We start from the raw sequence: 21329 nt of genomic DNA on the forward strand, positions 1-21329 counted from the left end.
CAGGTGAAGAAGCCGGTTGTGGAGGTCCTGGGCTGGTGTGGTTACACGTGGTCTGCGGTTGTGAGGCCAGTTGGACGTACTGCCAAATTCTCCAAAACGACGTTGGAGGCGGCTTATGGTAGAGAAATTAAACATTCAATTCTTTGGCAACAGCTCTGATGGACATTCCTGCAGTCAGCATGCCAATTGCACTCTCCCTCAAAATTGTGTTGTGTGACAAAAATGCACATTTCAGAGTGGCCTTTTATTGTCCCCAGCACCTGTGTAATGATCATGCTGTTTAATCAGCTTCTTGATATGTCACACCTGTCAGGTGGATGGATTATATTGACAAAGGAGAAATGCTCACTAACAGGGATATAAACAAATATAAACTTCTTGACAATCAATAAACTAAGCTTTTTGTGCCTATCGAACATTTCTGGGATCTTTTATGTAGCTCATGAAACATGGGACCAACACTTTACATGTTGCGTTTATATTTGAGTTCAGTATATTTATTAATTTCCTCTTCTGGATGCATCTTACCAGATTTTTCATGTTTGTATCAGTACCAGAGGGAAGCATTACATGGTGGCCATTTTGAGACCAGTAGGGAAACCAGAATAGACTAGTTAAATACAAGAGAAACAGTACAGAGAATTAGAGCTATTGTATTAGAACAGGTGCAATTAGTGATTACGATGTAAAGCAGGGTCAGGGGGACGGCCTGCCCCTCTTTGTTGTGAGGAGAGAGGAGGAGGGCTCCTCAGCAGAAATCTAACAATAACCAGACCTGCTGTCATCTACGGCAACACAGGCCTGTCCACTGCCTCTCTATTAGTGTCAGATTGAGGTCTGCCTTATCTAAGCCCAGCAGCTCTCTATATGTCTGTGTGGATCATAAGGAGGAGGGGCTTTGGTCTGAGCAGAAAGACATAGCGGGGGAAAAGGGTTAAACAAGGTCCAATCTACTATGACAAAAACGACCGCACCAACTAAGCTATCACACAATGCTAACACTTTATTTTAAAACATTTAAAAACAAAATCACTGAGAGGAAGAAAAACATATTCTTCTTAATTTTTGCGTCAACATTATCAGCCTCCCCATGAATAATCCATGCGGTAATTTCTTTCTTTCTCCCTTTTTGTTCCTGGCATTTTGGTGGAGCGAGATAAGGGGTGAAAAACAACAGAAGGGCTAGGAGAGTGAAAAAGAGAGATAGATAACATTGATATCAACTCCTACACAACACCGTCATTCCCTTATCTAGGCTTTTTATCCCAGTTTATTTTTTTCCCTGCTTCCACTCCCCATTCTTTGCAGCCTAAAAAAAGGACTACTACCCTTAAAAATGAAGTCAGGTTTTGGTATCAAATTAACCTTATGTACACATTTTTACAGGCCTGTTAATGTGAATAATTTAGCAGCAGGGTTAGCTATGGTGAAATGGTCACAGGGGAGTATGGAAAAAGGCAAAGACAGTTTATTTGAACCAGTGGGAGAGTAGCACACTTGGAAGCAGACACAGACTCACCCTATCCTATACTAAAGTAATGTTTCAAAGAAGAGGAAAAAAAATATTTCACACAGACTTATCATTTCTCTCACTCACAGAAAAAAACCATCTGTAATCTATCAAGGTCAGTTAGTGTGCCCTGAACAAACAGTACGTTGTTACAGGCCGCTGTTCTCCCAATGGCTACAGGTCTGTCTCTCTGTCAGGAGGGGGCCGTTTGGGGAGGTGTTCCGAGGCTCTAACAGGGCCCAAGCTTGTGGGGACAGATTCCACTGTGACAGAGAGAGGGGTGGGACTTTTATTACTGGGATAGGCCAGTGAGTTGTTGCCATGTGCAATCAACTCTTGTCTAGCTCTTGTCTATGTGTGCTACAGGCTACGTGAACAGGTTGTCTGACTCAAATCTATGACACATACAACAGCGAGACAGTAGACAGGAGGAGTGACATCATCATATTACAATACAGGAAGAGGACGCATGGGGGAATTTCACTCCTAATGGAACACTATTAATGAGAGGGAAGGAGAGCAGAGCAGAGGAGAGAGGGGTGAGTGGAGGAGAGACGACAGGAGTAACGATGGACAGAGTAAGGGGAGAGAGAAAAATAAGAGGAGAGATAGGGAATGCGGATAAAAAGCAAATGAGTTACAGGATTTGGATGCTGGAGTCTATCCATCACTGATCATCCTGGTATCTCGCTGGCGCAATCTGTGATAAACTCTCAACCTGGAAAAGCCTGTAACTCCGATGGGAGTTCATTGGGCCGTAGATAGGGCTGCTGCCCACGCTCTGTACTGTTTCCTCTGGCCTCGCTGCTAATAGCTGTTTTGGACAATCAAAACAGCACAACCCTTTTATGTGTCAAAAGCAACCTAGATGTATAATGGACCTCCACACTACACTACCCTCAAACTTTCCCAATTATACTACCATCATACACTCTATCCCTATCCTCCCTGTTCCTCCTCTCTCCCTCTCAAAAAGGCCTACAAAGAAAGAGAAATTAAAAAGAGGAGAGGTTTTTCACCCTGACGCACCCCATCCTTTCTAGATAGAGGGAGAAAGAGAGAGGGGGAGAGAGAGAGAGAGATAGGGAAGAAGAGAAAGAGAGAAAAAAATCATAATTTATCTGTGTATTATCAAGAAAGGCAGACACTTTAATCAGTCAGCTATGAAGTCAGTATTTCCATTCTTATCTGTCACAGGAGTGGAAATGGAGAGCAGATAGCGCTCTTGGAGCCCATCGGTGGGCAGGAATGATAATGGGGGAGAGAGGGCTGGCTATTGGACCGCTGTGTCAGCACTATCTGCACCCATTATCAACAGCCTTATCGGCACTGCCATCAGCCAAGCTGTAATGGGGCCAGTTCAACTTTCCACATTATCATACCGCCAAGACCTGGTTCAGTGAGGCTAGAGGTCTGACTAGAGACAGAGAGAGGGGCTGCTGCAAGAGAATGAGGGATAAAGATAGAGTGAATAAAAAAGAAGGACTGGTAGATAGAGAAGAAAAAGAGAGCAGGAGAATAAAGGGTAGGGACATTTTGGAAAAGGTCACACTAACTACAGGAATTATATTAATTATCATCAATTTACAGTAGCAACCATGTATTTACTTAGTATTTTACATGGTCATTCCACAAAAATAACCTATTAATAATGAATTACGTTTGTTTATTTGGGTTTCAATAAAAGAACCACTAGGCACCTTTTCCAATTGTTTTAAATTATTTTAGAAAGTACCCATTGACATCAAAATGTCCTTGTAAATACCAGGATAAACAAGTAGAAACAGAACCATGAGATAAAGTGCACATTCCTAATCTCCTAGCTTATCAATATAGTCTACACAGGTTGCACTGGCTACGAAGATACACTGTAGGTGGGTCCACGTACTAAAAGGACGAAAATTATGTTAGACATCTGATTGCCAACAGAAGTCGTTAAACCACCCGAATGCTCTTCCTCTTCCCCATTTTTACTCTCTTGTTGTTCATTGATTGTCAAGAAGGCAACTTATTCATTTACACACTATATAAAGGAAATGAGTTTCAACTGTGGTCATACTGTCTGACTCAATCTACCATGTTATTCCGTCATCTCGTCTGAGCACAATAAGGTATTTCGTTAGGTGCACGTATCAATAAGATACTAAGAAAGGGAAAATATAAGATATAGTTTGGCATGGCTGTGTATTCGTAGAAAACAAAGGGAGTGGTGTGTAACATGATGTCTGGACTACATCATCTCTCTCCTCACAACAGACAGATTTCTAAACGTGAAGGTGTGACGAGAAGTGATGAGACACTGGACTTCGAGAGGGCTAGTAGTAAGTGGGGTGGACAAAGACACCACCTAACCCATATATGGGTCTGATTGGATCCTTATTTCCCTATGTTTTTACTGAGTACTCCAGAGCATTTCTTTCCTCACTTAACCATCCCGATCTCATACTGTACACCGAAAAGTACACATTCATGACGTGTGATATACTACCTGTGGCCCCGCCCCGCAACTATCTATCTCCCTCCCCTCCGCCTACAGAACTGTCTTTGACTGACAAGTTACTGATCAGCCACAGAGCAAGAACACACATGGTTTACACAAGCGCAAAGCAAACCAGACTAAGACTAAGACCACTCACAAATAACAGGGTTGGCCTGAATGAGTCATACTGTACACGAGAGAGAGCGAGGGGTTACTGATCCCTGGTTCCTGCCTCAGTACAACTGGACAGGGAGAGTTACTGGCCAGGGAGTGTAGTGTATCTCAACGTCCCAAACGGCATCCATTTCCCTTCATAATGTACTACTTTTGACCGCTAGTGCACTATACAGGGAAAGGGTGCCATTTTGGACACATCCTAACTGGCCAGAGTGTAGTGTATGAGAGCAGACAGTGAGAGGAGCTGCTGGTCTAGACTACCTCTGTTAAGGTAGGTCCCTGGGGGCAGTCTAGCATCTCCTCTTTCTGGGCCTTTGTCCCTGACGCCCTGCAGTTCTTATCATCTATTTTCCTCCTCATACACACTGTGTGTGTGTGTGTGTGTGTAATATAGATCGTTATGGGTGATCTGACGGAGTGGGGGTGCAGGGTCATATGTCCATGCGACATACTGTACATATATCATATTCTACAGGTCAAGAAGACACTTCTGTGTACATCCCGTATCACAGTAACAGTTGGGGGCAGAGCCGCAGTGTACCCGTTGTACTCCGCTCCCTCCACCTGCCTGCCAGCTGTAAAAGCAGGTCAGGCTGGATTGTTTGCCCAGGGATTTTTATACCACAGAACCAAACAGAGCGCTGAACACAGTAGGAGTAAATGGTCTCTCTTATCGTCTGCGCTAGGGTGGCCTTGTCATAATAGCGTCACACACTGTCCCCTGGCCAGCGGCCTGCCTGCCTGCCGACTTAGCCTGAGCATGGCCATGTGGCCCATGGCTACCCAGGACACACATAGAAACACCATCTCTATCCAGACCTCTTTATCAAGACAATATACTAATATAAAGATCAAACATACAACAACCACACAACCTTACTCCATCAATCATATCCTGAATAAAAAGTGTCATCGCATCAAACCATACCCTGCATAAATATCACTCAACTGGAAAATGGACACAAAACTAAAGAATTGTGCCTATGTAATGCCTATGTATTCATTTGGTTGTTACATAGGCAGGTACAGTGTAATTACAGTGTAGGTACACATTGTTAAAAAGTCCTTACAACACACAGCAAGACCAGCAGTGTTTAGAATGAAAGGTGGGACACAGCTGTTATGTACTTGAGGAAAGGGCTCTTTCCTTTAACGTTGGAGGTAAAAGTCCACCTGTACTACAGGACAGCATATGACCACACCGAAGACAAAACACAGCAACAGTTACTGCAAAAGTAAATAGTTTGACAAAGATTAGGCTACTGTAAGTACAGGTAACAGCCAAAATAATGGAAACACTTGAGTAAACGAGGGATACAAAGTATATTGAAAGCAGGTGCTTCCACACAGGTGTGGTTCCTGAGTTAACTAAGCAATTAACATTACATCATGATTTGGGTAATGTCTAAAAATGCTGCACAAGCCATTATTTTGGCTACCTTGGCTATGCCTCCTTAGGATGGCAATAACCCCATCCACAGGCACGAGTGGTTACTGAATGCTTTGATGAGCATGAAAACGATGTAAACCATATGCCATCTCAGCCGTCTCAGTCACCAGATCTCAACCCAATTGAACACTTATGGGAGCGGCGCCTGAGAAAGCATTTTCCACCACTTTCAACAAAACACCAAATTATGGAATTGATTGTGAAATAATGGTGTTGCATCCCTCCAATAGAGTTCCAGACACTTGTAGAATCTATGTCAAGACGCATTGAAGCTGTTCTGGCTCGTGGTGTTTCCCACACCCTTTTAAGACACTATGTCGGTGTTTCAGGGGGAAACAGAAAACTAGCTGTTATTAGCAGAGAGGTTTGGAACTCTTTCTTATTGGTCTATTAACTAATTTACCGCCTGGTGATGTCACCAGGCAGGCCGAAACTCCATCCCAACGAAAAAGGATGACATTCCAGACGGTATTTTCAAACCGCTCTTACATTAAAAGGGCATTATCATAATTTTCACAGTTTCACAGTATTATTCCAACCTCATAGTGTGGTAATCAGTGGCGGTCGGTGCCGTTTCGGATTAGGGAGGACTATTTGTTTATGAGCATGGATTTATTTATATTACAGCATATTGGATGACTGTCATTCATATTTCATTCACCCAGCTCAATGTAACATCAATAGGTTTAGGCTACTACATGATACACATATTTGCCCTATACCCATCATGAGGTTGCTACAACCTAGCCTACAAATGAAAGTTTATAACGTAGGTGCACAGGTCGAGAGACAAATTGGTGTAAACAAGGTGACAGACAGTTGCTAGGTTTCCATCCAATTTGCGACAGATTTTCAATGTGAATATTCTAAAAACTGCATCAAACAGACTTTTTGCAGATAAAAGGATGTGCGTGATGATGTAGTGCACATAAAAATAACTTTTGCCTTTAAAATTCCCATGTACCGAATGAAAAATACAAGTTAAATGGGTTTCCATCGCATTTTCAACCATACTGATGGTTTTGTCACAAAAACTGTTGCGTTATATAGCAAATGTGGATATAATTGGAAATAGTGGCGCCGGAGGGGATGGCTGCCGTTTTACAGGCTGCTGACCAATTGTGCTATATTGTGTGTTTTTTTGCGCTGATCCAAAACCAATGCTGTACATAATATTTTGGCCATCGTTTCATATGACTGAAAAGAGCTTCTGGACATCAAAACAGCGATTACTAACCTCGATTTGGATGAGGACTTCTACTTCAACGAATTGGAGGCGAAGGACATAATGCTCATTCCAGACCAGGCCCAAATCCCCGTCACTCGGAGGAGGTGGCACTATAGGGGTTGGCGTGCGCGATATGTAACGAGACTGCGACGGCGAGTGGATAAGTTGCCATTACCCTCCGTTCTATTGACGAACGTGCAATCACTGGAAAATAAACTGGATGAGCTTCGTTTCTTGACTATCCTATCAACGTGATCTGAAGAACTGTAATATACTATGTTTCACTGAGTTGTGGCTGAACAAGGACATGGAAAATACAATATAAATCTAGCTGTTTTTTCTATTAAATCGGCAGGACAGAACAGCTGCGTCCGGTAAGCTGAGAAGAGGGGGGGTGTCTCTTTGTCAACATCAGTTTGTGCACGATCTCTAATATTAAAGAAGCCTCGAGGTTCTGCTCACCGGAGTTAGAATACCCCATGATAAACTGCACACCACACTATTTACCAAGAGAGTTTTCATCTAGATTTTTTGTAGCTGTCTATTTACCACCACAAACCGATGCTAGCACTAAGATCGCACTCAACGAGCTGTAAAAAGTCATAAGCAAACAAGAAAATGCTCACCCAGATGCAGCGCTCCTAATGGCTGGGGATTTTAATGCAGGGAACCTGAAATGTTACCTAATTTCTACCAGCATGTCTCCTGTGCAACTAGAGGCAAAAAAAAAAAAAAAACTCTAGATCACCTCTACTCTACACACAGAGACGCATAACAAAGCTCTCCCTCGCCCTCCATTTGGCACATCTGACCATAACTCCATCCTCTTAATTCCTGCTTACAAGCAAAAATTCAAACAGGAAGTACCGGTGATGCAATCAATACGGATGTGGTGTGATGAAGCAGACGCTAAGCGGATCTCAGACTGGGGCGAAGGTTCACCTTCCAACAGGACAATGACCCTAAGCTTCGGGACAAGTCTCTGAATGTCCTTGAGTGGCCCAGCCAGAGCCCGGACTTGAACATCTCTGGAGAGACCTGAAAATAGCTGCGCAGCGACGCTCCCCATCCAACCTGACAGAGCTTGAGAGGATCTGCAGAGAAGAATGGGAGAAACTCCGCAAATACAGTTGTGCCAAGCTTGTCTGTAATCGCTGCCAAAGGTGCTTCAACAAAGTACTGAGTAAAGGGTCTGAATACTTATGTAAATGTGATATTTCCGCAAACATTTCTAAAAACCTGTTTTTGCTTTGTCATTATGGGGTATTATGTGTAGATTGATGAGGGGTGAAGAAGAAAACAATTTAATCAATTTTAGAATAAGGCTGTAACCTAACAAAATGTGAAAAAAGTCAAGGGGTCTGAATACTTTCCAAAGGCACTGTATGTTCCGGGATTCAGCCGATGGCATTGAGGAGTTTACCACTTCAGTCACCGGCTTCATTAATAAGTGCATCGACAACGTAGTCCCCAGTGACCGTACGCACATAAATCTAATCGAATTGCAGCTCGTCAAATGTGGCAGAACCTGCAAACTATCACGGATTACAAAGGAAAACCCAGCCGAGCTGTCCAGTGACGCGAGCCTACCAGACAAGCTAAATACCTTATATGTGCGCTTCGAGGCTAGCAACACCGAACTATGCATGAGAGCACCAGCTGTACCGGACGACTGTGTGATCACGCTCTCCGTAGCTAATGTGAGTAAGAACTTTAAACAGGTTAACATTCACAAGGCCGCAAGGCCAGACGGATTACCAGGACGCATACACAGAGCATGCGCTTACCAGCTAGCAAGTGTCTTCACTGACATTTTCAACCTCTCCCTGACCCAGCCTGTAATACCCACGTTTCAAGCAGACCACCCTGTGCCCAAGAACGCCAAGGTAACCTGTCTAAATTACTATTTTATCCCTCACATCTGTAGCCATGAAATGCTTTAAAAGGCTGATCATGGCTCACATCAACACCAACATCCCGACACCCTGGACCAACTCCAATTCGCCCCAACAGATCCACAGATCACACAATCTCTATTGCACTCCACACTGTCCTTTCCCACCTGGACAAGAGGTACACCTACATGAGAATGCTGTTGACTACAGCTCAGCGTTCAACACCATAGTGCCCTCCAAGCTCATCACTAAACTAAGGACCCTGGGATTAAACACCTCCCTCTGCAATTGGATACTGGACTTCCTGACGGGCCGCCCCCAGGTGGTGAGGGTAGGCAACAACACATCCGCCACGCTGATCCTCAACACGGTGGCCCCTCAGGGCGCCGAATACAACAGGTGTAGACATTACAGTGAAATGCTTACTTACAAGCCCATAACCAAAAATGCAGTTTAAGAAAAAAATTGCAAATAATTAAAGAGCAGCAGTCAAATAAAATAACAGTAGGGAGGTTATATACGGGGGGTACCAGTAGAGAGTCAATGTACCGGTTAGTCAGTACAGAGTCAATGTACCGGTTAGTCGAGGTAATTGAGGTAATATGTACATGTGGGTAGAGTTAAAGTGACTATGCATAAATAATAAACAGAGTAGCAGCAGCGTAAAATAGGGGATTGGGGTGGGGTGGGGTAGGGGGGCAATGCAAATAGTCTGGGTAGCCATGATTAGCGGTTCAGGAGTCTTATGGCTTGGGGGTAGAAGCTGTTAAGAAGCCTTTTGGACCTAGACTTGGCGCTCCGGTACCGCTTGCCGTGCGGTAGCAGAGAGAACAGTCTATGACTAGGGTGGCTGGAGACTTTGATAATTTTTGGGCCTTCCTCTGACACCGCCTGGTATAGAGGTCCCTGTTCCTCCACGACTGCGTGGCTGCACACGTCTCCAACACCATAAGTACGTTTGCTGACGATGAGACAGCCTACAGCGAGGAGGTCAGAGACCTGGCAGTGTGGTGCCAGGACAACAACCTCTCCCTCAACATAGGCAAGACAAAGGAGCTGATCGTGGAGCATGCCCCCATTCACATCAATGGGGCTTTAGTGGAGACGGTCGAGAGGTTCAAGTTCCTCAGTGTCCACATCACTAAGGACCTATCATGGTCCAAACACACCAACACAGTCGTGGAGAGGGCTCAACAATGCCTCTTCCCCCCTAGAAGGCTGAAAAGATTTGGCATGGGCCCTCAGATCCTCAAAAGGTTTTACAGTTGCACCATTGAGAACATCTTGACTGGCTGCATCACTGATTGGTATAGCAACTGCTCAGCATTCGACAGCAAGGCGCTACAGAGGGTAGTGCGTATGGCCCAGTACATCACTGGGGCCGAGCTCCCTGCCATCCAGGACCTCTATACCAGGCGGTGTCAGGGGAAGTACTCCGCTACCGCACGGTAAGCGGTATCGGACCGCCAAGTCTGAGACCAAAAGTCTCCTGAACAGCTTCTACCCCAAAGCCATAAGACCTCTGAACAGGTAATTAAACAGCTACACAGACTTTCTGCTTTTCACCCCCTACCTATATGTACATAGTACTTCAATCGATCACCTAACCATTTCTCGCATAATTAATTTTACCTACATAAAAAGATCCCACCACGTCGAACAAACAAATTGTCTGCTGGCATTTATAAAATTGTACTAGCATTTCATGTTTCAGCCCGGTCGTGACTTTTTTCATGCATGAAGTAACATGAAATGGTTGGATGGAAACGTGGATAGTGACGCATTCAATAATGCCTTGCACACTCTGCTGCATCTGCTGATCTCGGGTGTAATTATTGATCCAAATAGTTGCAAAACTGAACTAAAACTATTGGACAAATTCAGGTAGGTCCATCCCCGTTTCATTCCGTTTAAGAAATGAACAGAATCGGCGGAATGAATACACCCCTGATAACCCACACACACACAGTTCACTTTCATAGCAGCCACAACATACAGCATCATCACTTTGCTCGTTGTATAATTCCTTCTCACATCTACGCGCTCCCCTCCTTTCACCTTTTCCCTTCACTTGTGGACTTCAGTGCACAACAGCTGTCTGTGACCAGGTGAAAACCTCTCAAAGCCAAACCTTCATACCATAACCGCTAACATTAACCGCTACACAGCCTACATCGTTGTCACCATATTAGCCAATGTCATAGTCAACATAGCTACTAGAACTAAAGGGCGTTAGTAAACCGACAATCCATGTGTACAATCACGCAGTACAGTGTACAGCAAGCAGTTTAGCAGTTACACCTGCGGGCACCGGTGGCAATAATTTAATAAAACCGAAAGCTTACCTTGACTTGGAAGAGATGCAGTGTAACATTAATAGCATTCCTCTCTGTTTGAGTAAGGTTGTCTCCCTCAATTTTTTTTAAAATTAATTTCTTCAAAACTGTTCAACTACTGTCTCTCTCCTTAATTGTTTGCAAAAATATTTTTTTCTAAAATGTTCGACTATTGTCTTTCTCTCTCTTTGAGTCAACTACTCACCACACTTTATGCAATGCAGTGCTAGCTAGCTGTAGCTTATGCTTTCGGTACTAGATTCATTCTCTGATCCTTTGATTGGACGGACAACATGCCGGAAGTCATCATAATTACTGTGCAAGTCTATGAAAGGGTGTGAGAACCATGAGCCTCCCAGGTTTTATATTGAAGTCAATGTACCCAGAGGAGGACGGAAAATTGTTGTCCTCCGGCTACAATATGGTGCTACCCTAAACGGTGCCGTTGAGGCTACTGTAGACCTGAATTGCAAAAGTGTTTTAAAATCAGTAATTTGGTGACGTGAATATATTTAGTATAGTTTTTCTAAAAAGAATAACTAATGTTTCACTTTAAAAAATAAAAATAAATTACTGAGTAGGATGGTCCTCCCTTCCTCCTCTGAGGAGCATCCACTGGTGGTAATATATATTTTTTAAACACAGGAAAATCACATTTTTTGACTGCACTGGGTCTTTAAGTATTCTCTCTTTATAGAGGTTCTTGCCTCAGAGGTCAAAGGTGAAACCGTTTACAACGGCTCCAGGGGGGCCAAGGAGCAGAGCATCATAATTCACGCTCCGAGTAAATAGCAGGAAGGTGTAATAACTCATCCACACACCAAACAGGCAGCATTTCCTCTGCAACCCTGCCAACTTCCCTCCACAGACAGGCCACTCACCGATCCCATTAACACTGTTCACAGTCATCAGCTCTATAGACCATAACCTAACGGCAAAATAAACTGATACACACACACACACACACAACACTCCACCAAAATAAAATGAGCAAATCCCCTAAAATATTAGCCAGTCATTAAATGTTCTCAAACTGAACAGACTATTTAAAACCATCTCAATTCCAATGTAATCTGTCATCATCTAATAGGTAGAAAAATCAACCACTTTTAGCATTATGCTGATGCTGTACTTTTCTCTCTTTTAGCAGCATCAAGTTATGCTCTTCATTTTTCGCCAAAAAAACACTTTCAAGATAATCATCAATGAACACAAATTCCCCTGCATCTCATTGGTATCTTACATGGAATCTACACTGAGTAATATGTGGTATTAGTTTTAATTAAATTAATCAACTACAATGCTTGTTAGGGAAAAAAACGGGGGTGTGGAAAAAGACGAGGTTGAAAAAGAGAGGGTGGGAGAGAAATGCATTCACACCTATCATCTAATTATACAACAACATTAATCACATTAACGGTGGAACTGATTGCCAGGGTCCAGGCCTTGCTGCTCCTACGTGTCGCTTTGCTATTGCAGTGGAGTCTTAGCTCCTGCCTGCTCTGTGCTGATAACAACTCTAATCATACTTGGCAATCTCTATCTGCACCGGAGATCGGCCCCCAGGGCTTATCAAAAGTTCACATCGAGCTAAAAGCAGAACAAAGAAGGAAAAACACACAAGAGAAAGCCACCAAGGCGCTGTGTGTGTTTATATGGGCATATGGGTTTATGAGTGTGTGTGTGTCTGTCTGAGACAGTGTACGTGAGCAATGTATTATAATATTTTTTTTGTACTGGCTTGGGAAGATTGGATCAATGTTTCAATTGTATAACTATGAAACTGTCATGTAACCCAGAAAGTTTAAAGTATATGTCAGATAATATAGAGCAGGGTTACAATCATCCATACAAATTGTACAAATATAACATCTAAATTAAAAAGTTGATGCACAAATAAACTTCCATGGTTTGAAGATGAGGTCAATGGGTAATTCAGAGGTGTCTCAACCTACAGACATGACATCATGGTTTCTATAGGAGGCCATGCATTATTCACGGTGACCTCTGAGCTTTATCCGTGATGTCATGAGGGCAGAGCGAGCTGCAGCTGTATCTGTGGATCTGCCTGTTCTTATCTATCAGTGATCAGCAGGCGGCCTTATCAGCACTGCACATCTCAGAGAGGGGAAGCTGCCTGCTTTTAAACCTACAATACATCCATCTACCATTTCTGTACTCCTGGCTTTTTTCCACTACACCTTATCAGACCTTCCATCCCTGTTTTTGGTCTTATCCGCTTCTTCCACTTTTTAAATTATCAAGAGATACACCCAGCTAGTCCCAAACAACAACACAAACACAACAAAGATGAGAATGCTGCAGCCAAATGTAATTATAATGCAATCTCCATCCCAATCGCCTCTATCTGTCTCACGCTCATACTATCGGGGGAGCGATCGCCGCCCTGCTTATCCTGTCTCCCATCTCAACCGCCAAAATATAAGCCCTGGGATCCGGACCCAGTGGGCTGCATGCATATCTTTCTATCAAGGAGGGATAGATAATCAGTTTGAGAGATCTTCACCGTTGGGAAAATGACGCACAAAAGAAGCAGACATATCTACCCTGAATTTAGCCTTTCAGCTTCCATAATGCTGGACGCAACATTTGTTGTTGGACCAGCATTCCAAATGCTACGACCATCACCCAGCAAGTGTGCTATAACCATAACATAAAATACAGGCTGGTACAAAGAAGCAAGCTTGTGATGCTTATGGAACAATATTGTGGACGTAATCCAACCCCAAGTCATTATCACCACTCCTCCTCCATTAAAATGTCTGCCAAGGCACAAGAGAATCATGGGACTTCAATGTTTCTCTGTGCAATGTCAAGAGGCCGGGGAAGCATGCTGGTGTAAGAACTGATAAAGACTAAGGCTATGACAACCCTGAGACGCATACATCCTTTCCAGGGTCTGGACTATATCCACATTCCACGCGAGACTGATGTGTGATCAATTGATAGACCACTATTGATAGACCACTATGAAAAGGAAATAACAAATATAATTTATTATTTAAATTACAACCAGCTAGCCTACAGAACATCAACCTCTTCATTAACAACATAAAGTGAAGATGATTTGACTTATAGTCAAAGACTTTAAAACCTCTCACTCTCATGTAGCCTTTCCCAGTGGCTGCTTTGATGATGGCATGTTGCAGATCATATTTGGAGAGTCCATTTGGGCCATTGGCATGACCAACCAATGGTGTGCCTTTTACTTTTACACAAAGTGCTTAATGTATACTAATGTTACCTTATGTGATTTCTCTTTCCTTTTCAATAGTCGCTTTCTGCTTTATTTTTGAGAAGCCCTTTCAAACTCAACCTCCAAGATATTGCTACTGCGTTTATCAGACCAAGGCATCTCTTCTGGATGAAGAACTGAAACAGAGCCTAGCACCAGAGCAAAACAACTTCTCAGCAGTAGTCAGTGAGTGAGGGTGTGTGAGTGTGAGTGTGAGTGAGAGAGAGAGTAAATATTATTAATATTTTCATTAACTGCATAATCATGCAAACCTTCACACATTTTGTAAACAGGAAGAACTTGTCAAGCAAGGAGACCAAGCACCAGACCAAAATAAAAACATTTTAAATGGAAGCCTATGCATTATGGAGTTAAAAGGATAGATTAAAAAGATCCTATTGTAACCCACTATCAGCAGGCGAGATCAGCTAGGCGGCTATCTGATGCCACATCTCTGGAAAAATGAACAGTAAAGCAGGGGAAAATGCAACGTCAGCGTCAGTGCAGCCTCATACAGAAAACAAATAAAAAAGATCAAATTTTTATCCTTATCTCGGCTGATATCGGATCGCTGTATATCTGCGTTCACGTCGCCTTTTTCAGAGAACTGTTTCCACAACATAATTAAACAGGAAACCACTTTTACAGTTCAGTTGCCAATGGACAAAACGTTTTTAAAAAACGTTTTATTAAGCCTATAGCAACTGTAAATAAAGTAAATAAAGAGAGACTGTAAGTTAGGCTAAGTGGCCCTAACTAATTAAGTGACCCAATGTTTAAACCTACTGTGATAGACTGCATAAACCATTTTTCTAACTGTAGCCTAGCCTACATCTAAAAGAATAATAGCTTTCAATCTATGATGTTTCACATTGTTTAATAATTTATTGCATACTCTCACTGTGGAGAGTTGAGTAGGAGCACCTGCAGATGTTGCTTGCCACTGAGTGAGATGTGCTTTACATCACAATTAAAATAATAAAACATTACATTATTTTGAAATCATTTTGAATATATATGCTATAGTAGGGCCTATTTGAAAATGTATAATAGCAGCCTAGCTTACGTGCTCGATATTAGGCTAGCTGACTATATTTTAAATGTGGTTTGAGTCAGTAGCCTAGAACATCATTGAAACTGTTGGCTACCCTACATAAAATGTAAAACGAATGCACATTTTCACGAAATTAAAAAAATATATATTGTCACATAATAACATTTTTAAATTAGGTTTGCAGGTAAATGCTAGAAATATGACTTTGGTCACCGCTGAATTTCACAAACCTGTCAACACTTGTGAAATTATATCTTTCACTCTCACAACTGCGCAATGACACTTAAAGTGGCAATCTGGAGTAGCTACATACATTTTGTTGACTTAATATTTACCCATTGATTCTTGAAGAATATAACTTATAAATGCCTCATGAGCTTAGTTCAACTGCCGTACCCCATCAGAACCCAAAATATAAGCTTGTTTTAGGCTATTCTAATGTCTGTAAACAAATACTTGTTAACATGGTTAAAACTATAATGTTGATATCATGGATGATCATTCCTTGCATCCATAGTTCTTTGAAAGTGGTTACATTTATCCAGCCCCATCCCTCCGTTTTTTAGCGAAACAGTAGCCTGGATTTCGCTTTGTTATTGTTTCAACAGCTGATTGCTTCTTTAAAGATAAATGTGAACTTATTTGTTCTTACGTTTGATCTGCCGGGGTTTGCTCTGCTTTCTTCGGGACATGGCTTTCCCCTGTTCTTGTTCAGCTGAAAAGAAGTGATCTTCTTCCCAAGTAGAACGCGACTAGCAATGAAACACAGCTCGATCTCCAGTCGGAGATATCCGCATGACCTGCACTTTGATATTCTTTGACGCGCGATAACTACCTGTGGCCAAGTAAGCTGCTTTAGGTACTTTTAAATGTCTTCCCAGATGTGCGGTTTTCTCCTTGCTCTTCCTCCTCTTTCTTGTGATGTCTTGACTGTCACGGAAGGGATGCCAGTGCATGCAGGTGTGTCGCTATACCTATTGTATTAAATGTTGCCGTTTTATTGTTTTCGTTTTCCCTTGTCCGCCCCACGCTCTAGTACTGGCAGACAGTTTTCAATGGAGCGCGAGCATGACACTAAACAGTACAGCTGATATGCAGACCTGACACGCCTCTCTAACGCCACCTGCGTCTGACGTAGTTATAACGTCTCAATGATGGGCGTATTTTAAATCCTTGATTGTATACCAACTTTGATTTTATCCATTGATGAAGTTTATTTCGACTGTTTATCTTAACTTATCTAGGTTTATCTGGAAGGTTTATCTAAAACTGAAATATTCTGTCATTTATAATTGCATAATATAGCAATAGTAGCCTATGCTTCATGGCAAATATGTAGCCTATCTTTATAATGTACAAACTATAAGCCTAATAGTCCATCCCTTGGAATTTGCCTACACTTTTTTTACTCCTGAAAATGTCGTTTTAAGATGACAGACAGTTATGATATAATTGAAGTGGATGAGAAATGAAGACATGGGAAACCTTGCATAAGGAAAGTATTTATGTGACCCTCTTTGGTGCAATGTAAATGTAATGTCATAGGTGATGTGCAACACTGCATTTTTACTACACACTTAAGCAATTCAAGACACTTTTATTGATTAGTCTTTCGGTAACTGGTGGGTGCCAAGCATGCTGTAGTTTTCATGTAATTCTTAGAGGAAATACAAAATAGATCTCCAGAAGGCATCAATTGAGTGTACAAATCAAAACCAAGACAATAGCTCACAAGACAAGCGTTTAAGCCATATTCACTACTGCCATCTAGTGACAATGTGAAAATCTTGTCAAGTAGAAAAGGGCTGGTGTCTAACAGCACAATAGCTATTATGTTGTATCAACATATGAGTTTGTCTTGATGATGTACAGAAATTGAGACAAGTGTTACATCAAATACTCTGATACACATTAATCATGCTAATCTTTAAAGATATATATTTTTTAAATCACAGATACAGTACACACAAGATCACACATTACCTTTTGGATTTAAGACAGTCATGAGAATCTGTTGATTCCTTATGATACTGGCAAGACCGGTCGGTAACACTTCACATTACGTTGCTGTAGTAATGCTGTTATTGAAACAATATTATCTTGTCATATCATATGGTAATTACTGTGTAATAACATTACTACTATTGTGTGTGTGTGAGTGATAAAAATACACAGGTGGGGGCGTGGCTTAAGCTTTGCTAATGATAGTGTGCGTTTAATACTTATAAGGATTAAACACTTTAAAGAGTCTATTGACGCACCCATGCGTCGATCTAAGTAACATAAAAACATCCTCATCAGAATCCGTCAGTTTAAGCTAGAGATCTGTTTTTTTTTGCATGGGCTGCGTCTCAATCCACCACATTCGCCTGCATCGGCCTTCCACATCTGCACCAGGAGACATCCTGAAAATCAGTCTTCTCACGAAAACATTTGTACCGTCCGAACGGTGAAGCCTACAAACGAATATGACCACTCTATGGAATGGGGGACTCTCACGATGGTGCTCTCCGTTTGATGGTGGACTCGTGATGTCGGTAATGCTGATGTGCCAACTTTTTTGTCTGTAGTGTCCGAACCGTTTGGGTTACATGGTATGACCATCTTATTTTGGTAGTTACGGGTAGTAGCCTATTTCATTTCTCTCTTTCGCTCTGAAAACCAAGCAGAAGATGCTGTGCTCTAAAGATAGCATCGTATAGCCACACAAATATATTAGAAGATAATTGTCAATCTGCTCAGAAACACTATGCTCACAACCTTTATCTCCTAAATGATGTCGCTGGTGTATTTTGTTAGAATTTTGGAATATATTGTGCAATAGGCTATAGAGTTTTTACCAAGCACAAGCCCATCCAGGCTCGAGTCCCGTGCGTGAAACACACATAACGAGCTTGAGAAATGTAGCCTATACTGAAGCAAAGCTTCACCCACATTTTAGATAAGAAAATATCTGCCTACTTCTGTCATGCCAACCATCCATGATCCATCCAAATAAAACAATTCCATGTGTCTGCCTTTTGTCTTATAACCTTTCACATAGCCTATTCCATGGTATGGGGTAATCCAATGAGCAACACTGCAGATGTTGATTGCAGTGATCAGCATTCATCATGTATGCTATACAGTTGAAGTCAGAAGTTTACATACACCTTAGCCAAATACATTTAAACTCAGTTTTTCACAATTCCTGACATTTTTAATCCAAGTAAACATTTTGGCCCATTCCTCCTGACATAGCTGGTGTAACTGAGTCAGGTTTGTAGGCCTCCTTGCTCACACACACTTTTTCAGTTCTGCCCACACATTTTCTATAGGATTGAGGTCAGGGCTTTGTGATGGCCACTCCAATACCTTGACTTTGTTGTCCATAAGCCATTTTGCCACAACTTTGGAAGTATGCTTGGGATCATTGTCCATTTGGAAGACCCATTTGCGACCAAGCTTTAACTTCCTGACTGATGTCTTGAGATGTTGCTTCAATATATCCACATAATTTTCCTTCCTCATGATGCCATCTTTTTTGTGAAGTGCACCAGTCCCTCCTGCAGCAAAGCACCCCAACAGCATGATTCTACCACCCCCGCGCTTCACGGTTGGGATGGTGTTCTTCGGCTTGCAACCCACCCGCTTTTTCCTCCAAACATAACGATGGTAATTATGGCCAAACAGTTCTATTTTTGTTTCATCAGACCAGAGGACATTTCTCCAAAAAGTATGATCTTTGTCCCCATGTACAGTTGCAAACTGTAGTCTAGGTTTTTTATGGCGGTTTTGGAGCAGTGGCTTCTTCCTTGCTGAGTGGCCTTTCAGGTTATGTTGATATAGGACTCGTTTTACTGTGGATATAGATACCTTTGTACCTGTTTCCTCCAGCATCTTCACAAGGTCCTTTGCTGTTGTTCTGAGATTGATTTGCACTTTTCGCACCAAAGTACTTTAATCTCTAGGAGACAGACTGCGTCTCCTTCCTGAGTGGTATGACGGCTGCGTGGTTCTATGGTGTTTATACTTACGTACTATTGTTTGTACAGATGAATGTGGTACCTTCAGGCATTTGGAAATTGCTCCCAAGGATGAACCAGACTTGTGGAGGTCTACAATTTTTTTTCTGAGGTCTTGGCTGATATCTTTTGATTTTCCCATGATGTCGAGCAAAGATGCACTGAGTTTGAAGGTAGGCCTTGAAATACATCCACAGGTACATCTCCAATTGACTCAAATGATGTCAATTAGCCTATCAGAAGCTTCTAAAGCCATGACATCATTTTCTGGAATTTTCCAAGCTGTTTAAAGGCACAGTCTACTTAATGTATGTAAACTTCTGACCCACTGGAATTGTGATACAGTGAATTATAAGTGAAATAATCTGTTTGTAAACAATTGTTGGAAAAATTACTTACAAAGTAGATGTCCTAACCGACTTGCCAAAACTATAGTTTGTTAACAAGACATTTGTGGAGTGGTTGAAAAACGATTGAATGACTCCAACCTAAGTGTATGTAAACTTCCGACTTCAACTGTATATAATCAGTACACGACTTTCAAGGAGTAGGGTATTCGATGCAAACACAGGCTATAAGAATACTTTCCCATTTTATAAAATTAGCCTACATTATCACATTCACTTGCTTGCTCAAGGAAGGCAATTTGGCCCTGGATTGCAAACAAAATCCCCTGCATCCTTTTGTAATTGATTGTCATTAGTCAACCGATTCGAAAATGTAGGCTAATAATAAATGTAATAGCATATTTGATCTACCCCAATGAAAATTTGGACAGTGAGCATAAGCTTAAGTGATAATGCCCAAGAAGTCGGTGTTTGGAGGATATTGTAACATAGACGCTGGGAGTCGAGAAGCAGGTGCAGGTGGTAAGTTTAATGTAACAAAGAACATGGAACGATACAACATAGGAGTAGCTTCTTGACATGAAACAGAAACAAAACTGCCTGGAGAAAGAACCTAAGGGATTAACAGATAAAGGGGAGGTAATGGAGTCCAGGTGTGCCTCATAAAGTGCAGGTGCGCGTAATGATGGTTACCAGGACCGGTGGTTAGTAAACTGCCGACGTCGAACGCTGAAGGGAGGGCAGCGGGTGTAGACGTGACACCCCCTCCCCCCCCATGCGCGGCTCCAGCCACAGGATGACGCCGGCCAGAGGGACGGACCCGAGGACAAGGAGCGGGCTGGTCCGGACGGCGAAGATGGAAATCACGGATGATGTTGGGATCCAGAATGTCCACCGGAACCCAACACCGCTCCTCTGGGCCATACCCCTCCCAGTCCGCCAGGTACTGGTGCCGACCCCCACGACGTCAGGAGTCTAGTAGGGATCTGATAGCATAGACGGGACCTCCCTCGACATCCAGGGGGGGCGGAGGGGTGTCGTGGGGGGACAGCATCAGCCAGGGGACCAGGAACCACCGGCCTGAGAAGGAGACATGAAAAGAAGGTGAGATACGGTAGTCACTGGGAAGCTGTAACATATACACGTCACCTCATTGACCCTCCGGAGAACCTTGAACGGCCCCACAAACTGGGGGCTCAGCTTCTTGTAGGGCAGGCGGAGTGGGAGGTTCCTGGTAGAGAGCCAGACACGATCCCCAGGATGCAACACGGGAGTCTCACTGCGGTGGTGGTCTGCCTGCTCCTTCTGACGGTCTCATGTGAGCATCACTCCACACTTCTGCGTGCCTGAACCCCTCATCCACCACAGGAGCTTCGGTCTGGCCTGGGGTCCACGGAGCCATGGCCGGCTGAAAACCTAGAACACACTGGAAGGGAGTCAGCCCAGTGGAGGAGTGACGTAACGAATTCTGGGCATACTCCGCCCATGGAAGGAATCGGGCCCACTCTCCCTGCCGGTCCTGGCAGTGACTCCTCAGGAACCTCCCCAGCTCCTGGTTCATCCTCTCCACCTGCCCATTAGACTGAGGCCTAT

General features: G+C 42.8%; 1 protein-coding gene across 2 annotated transcripts in view; it reads right to left on the reverse strand.

Moving 5' to 3' along the window:
• The window catches only part of LOC121531824 (zinc finger protein ZFPM1), a 77846-nt gene extending 61412 nt beyond the window's left edge, over positions 1 to 16434 (reverse strand). For both annotated transcript variants that reach the window (XM_041837309.2, XM_041837308.2), the window contains exon 1: positions 16038 to 16434. In XM_041837309.2, coding sequence (XP_041693243.1) covers positions 16038 to 16077 — 40 coding nt within the window. In that variant the 5' untranslated portion in view covers positions 16078 to 16434. The remainder of the gene's footprint in view (positions 1 to 16037) is intronic.
• Between the last annotated feature and the right edge of the window lie 4895 nt (positions 16435 to 21329).

The sequence above is a fragment of the Coregonus clupeaformis genome, chromosome 19, assembly GCF_020615455.1.
Source record: "Coregonus clupeaformis isolate EN_2021a chromosome 19, ASM2061545v1, whole genome shotgun sequence".
Lineage (NCBI taxonomy): Eukaryota > Metazoa > Chordata > Actinopteri > Salmoniformes > Salmonidae > Coregonus > Coregonus clupeaformis.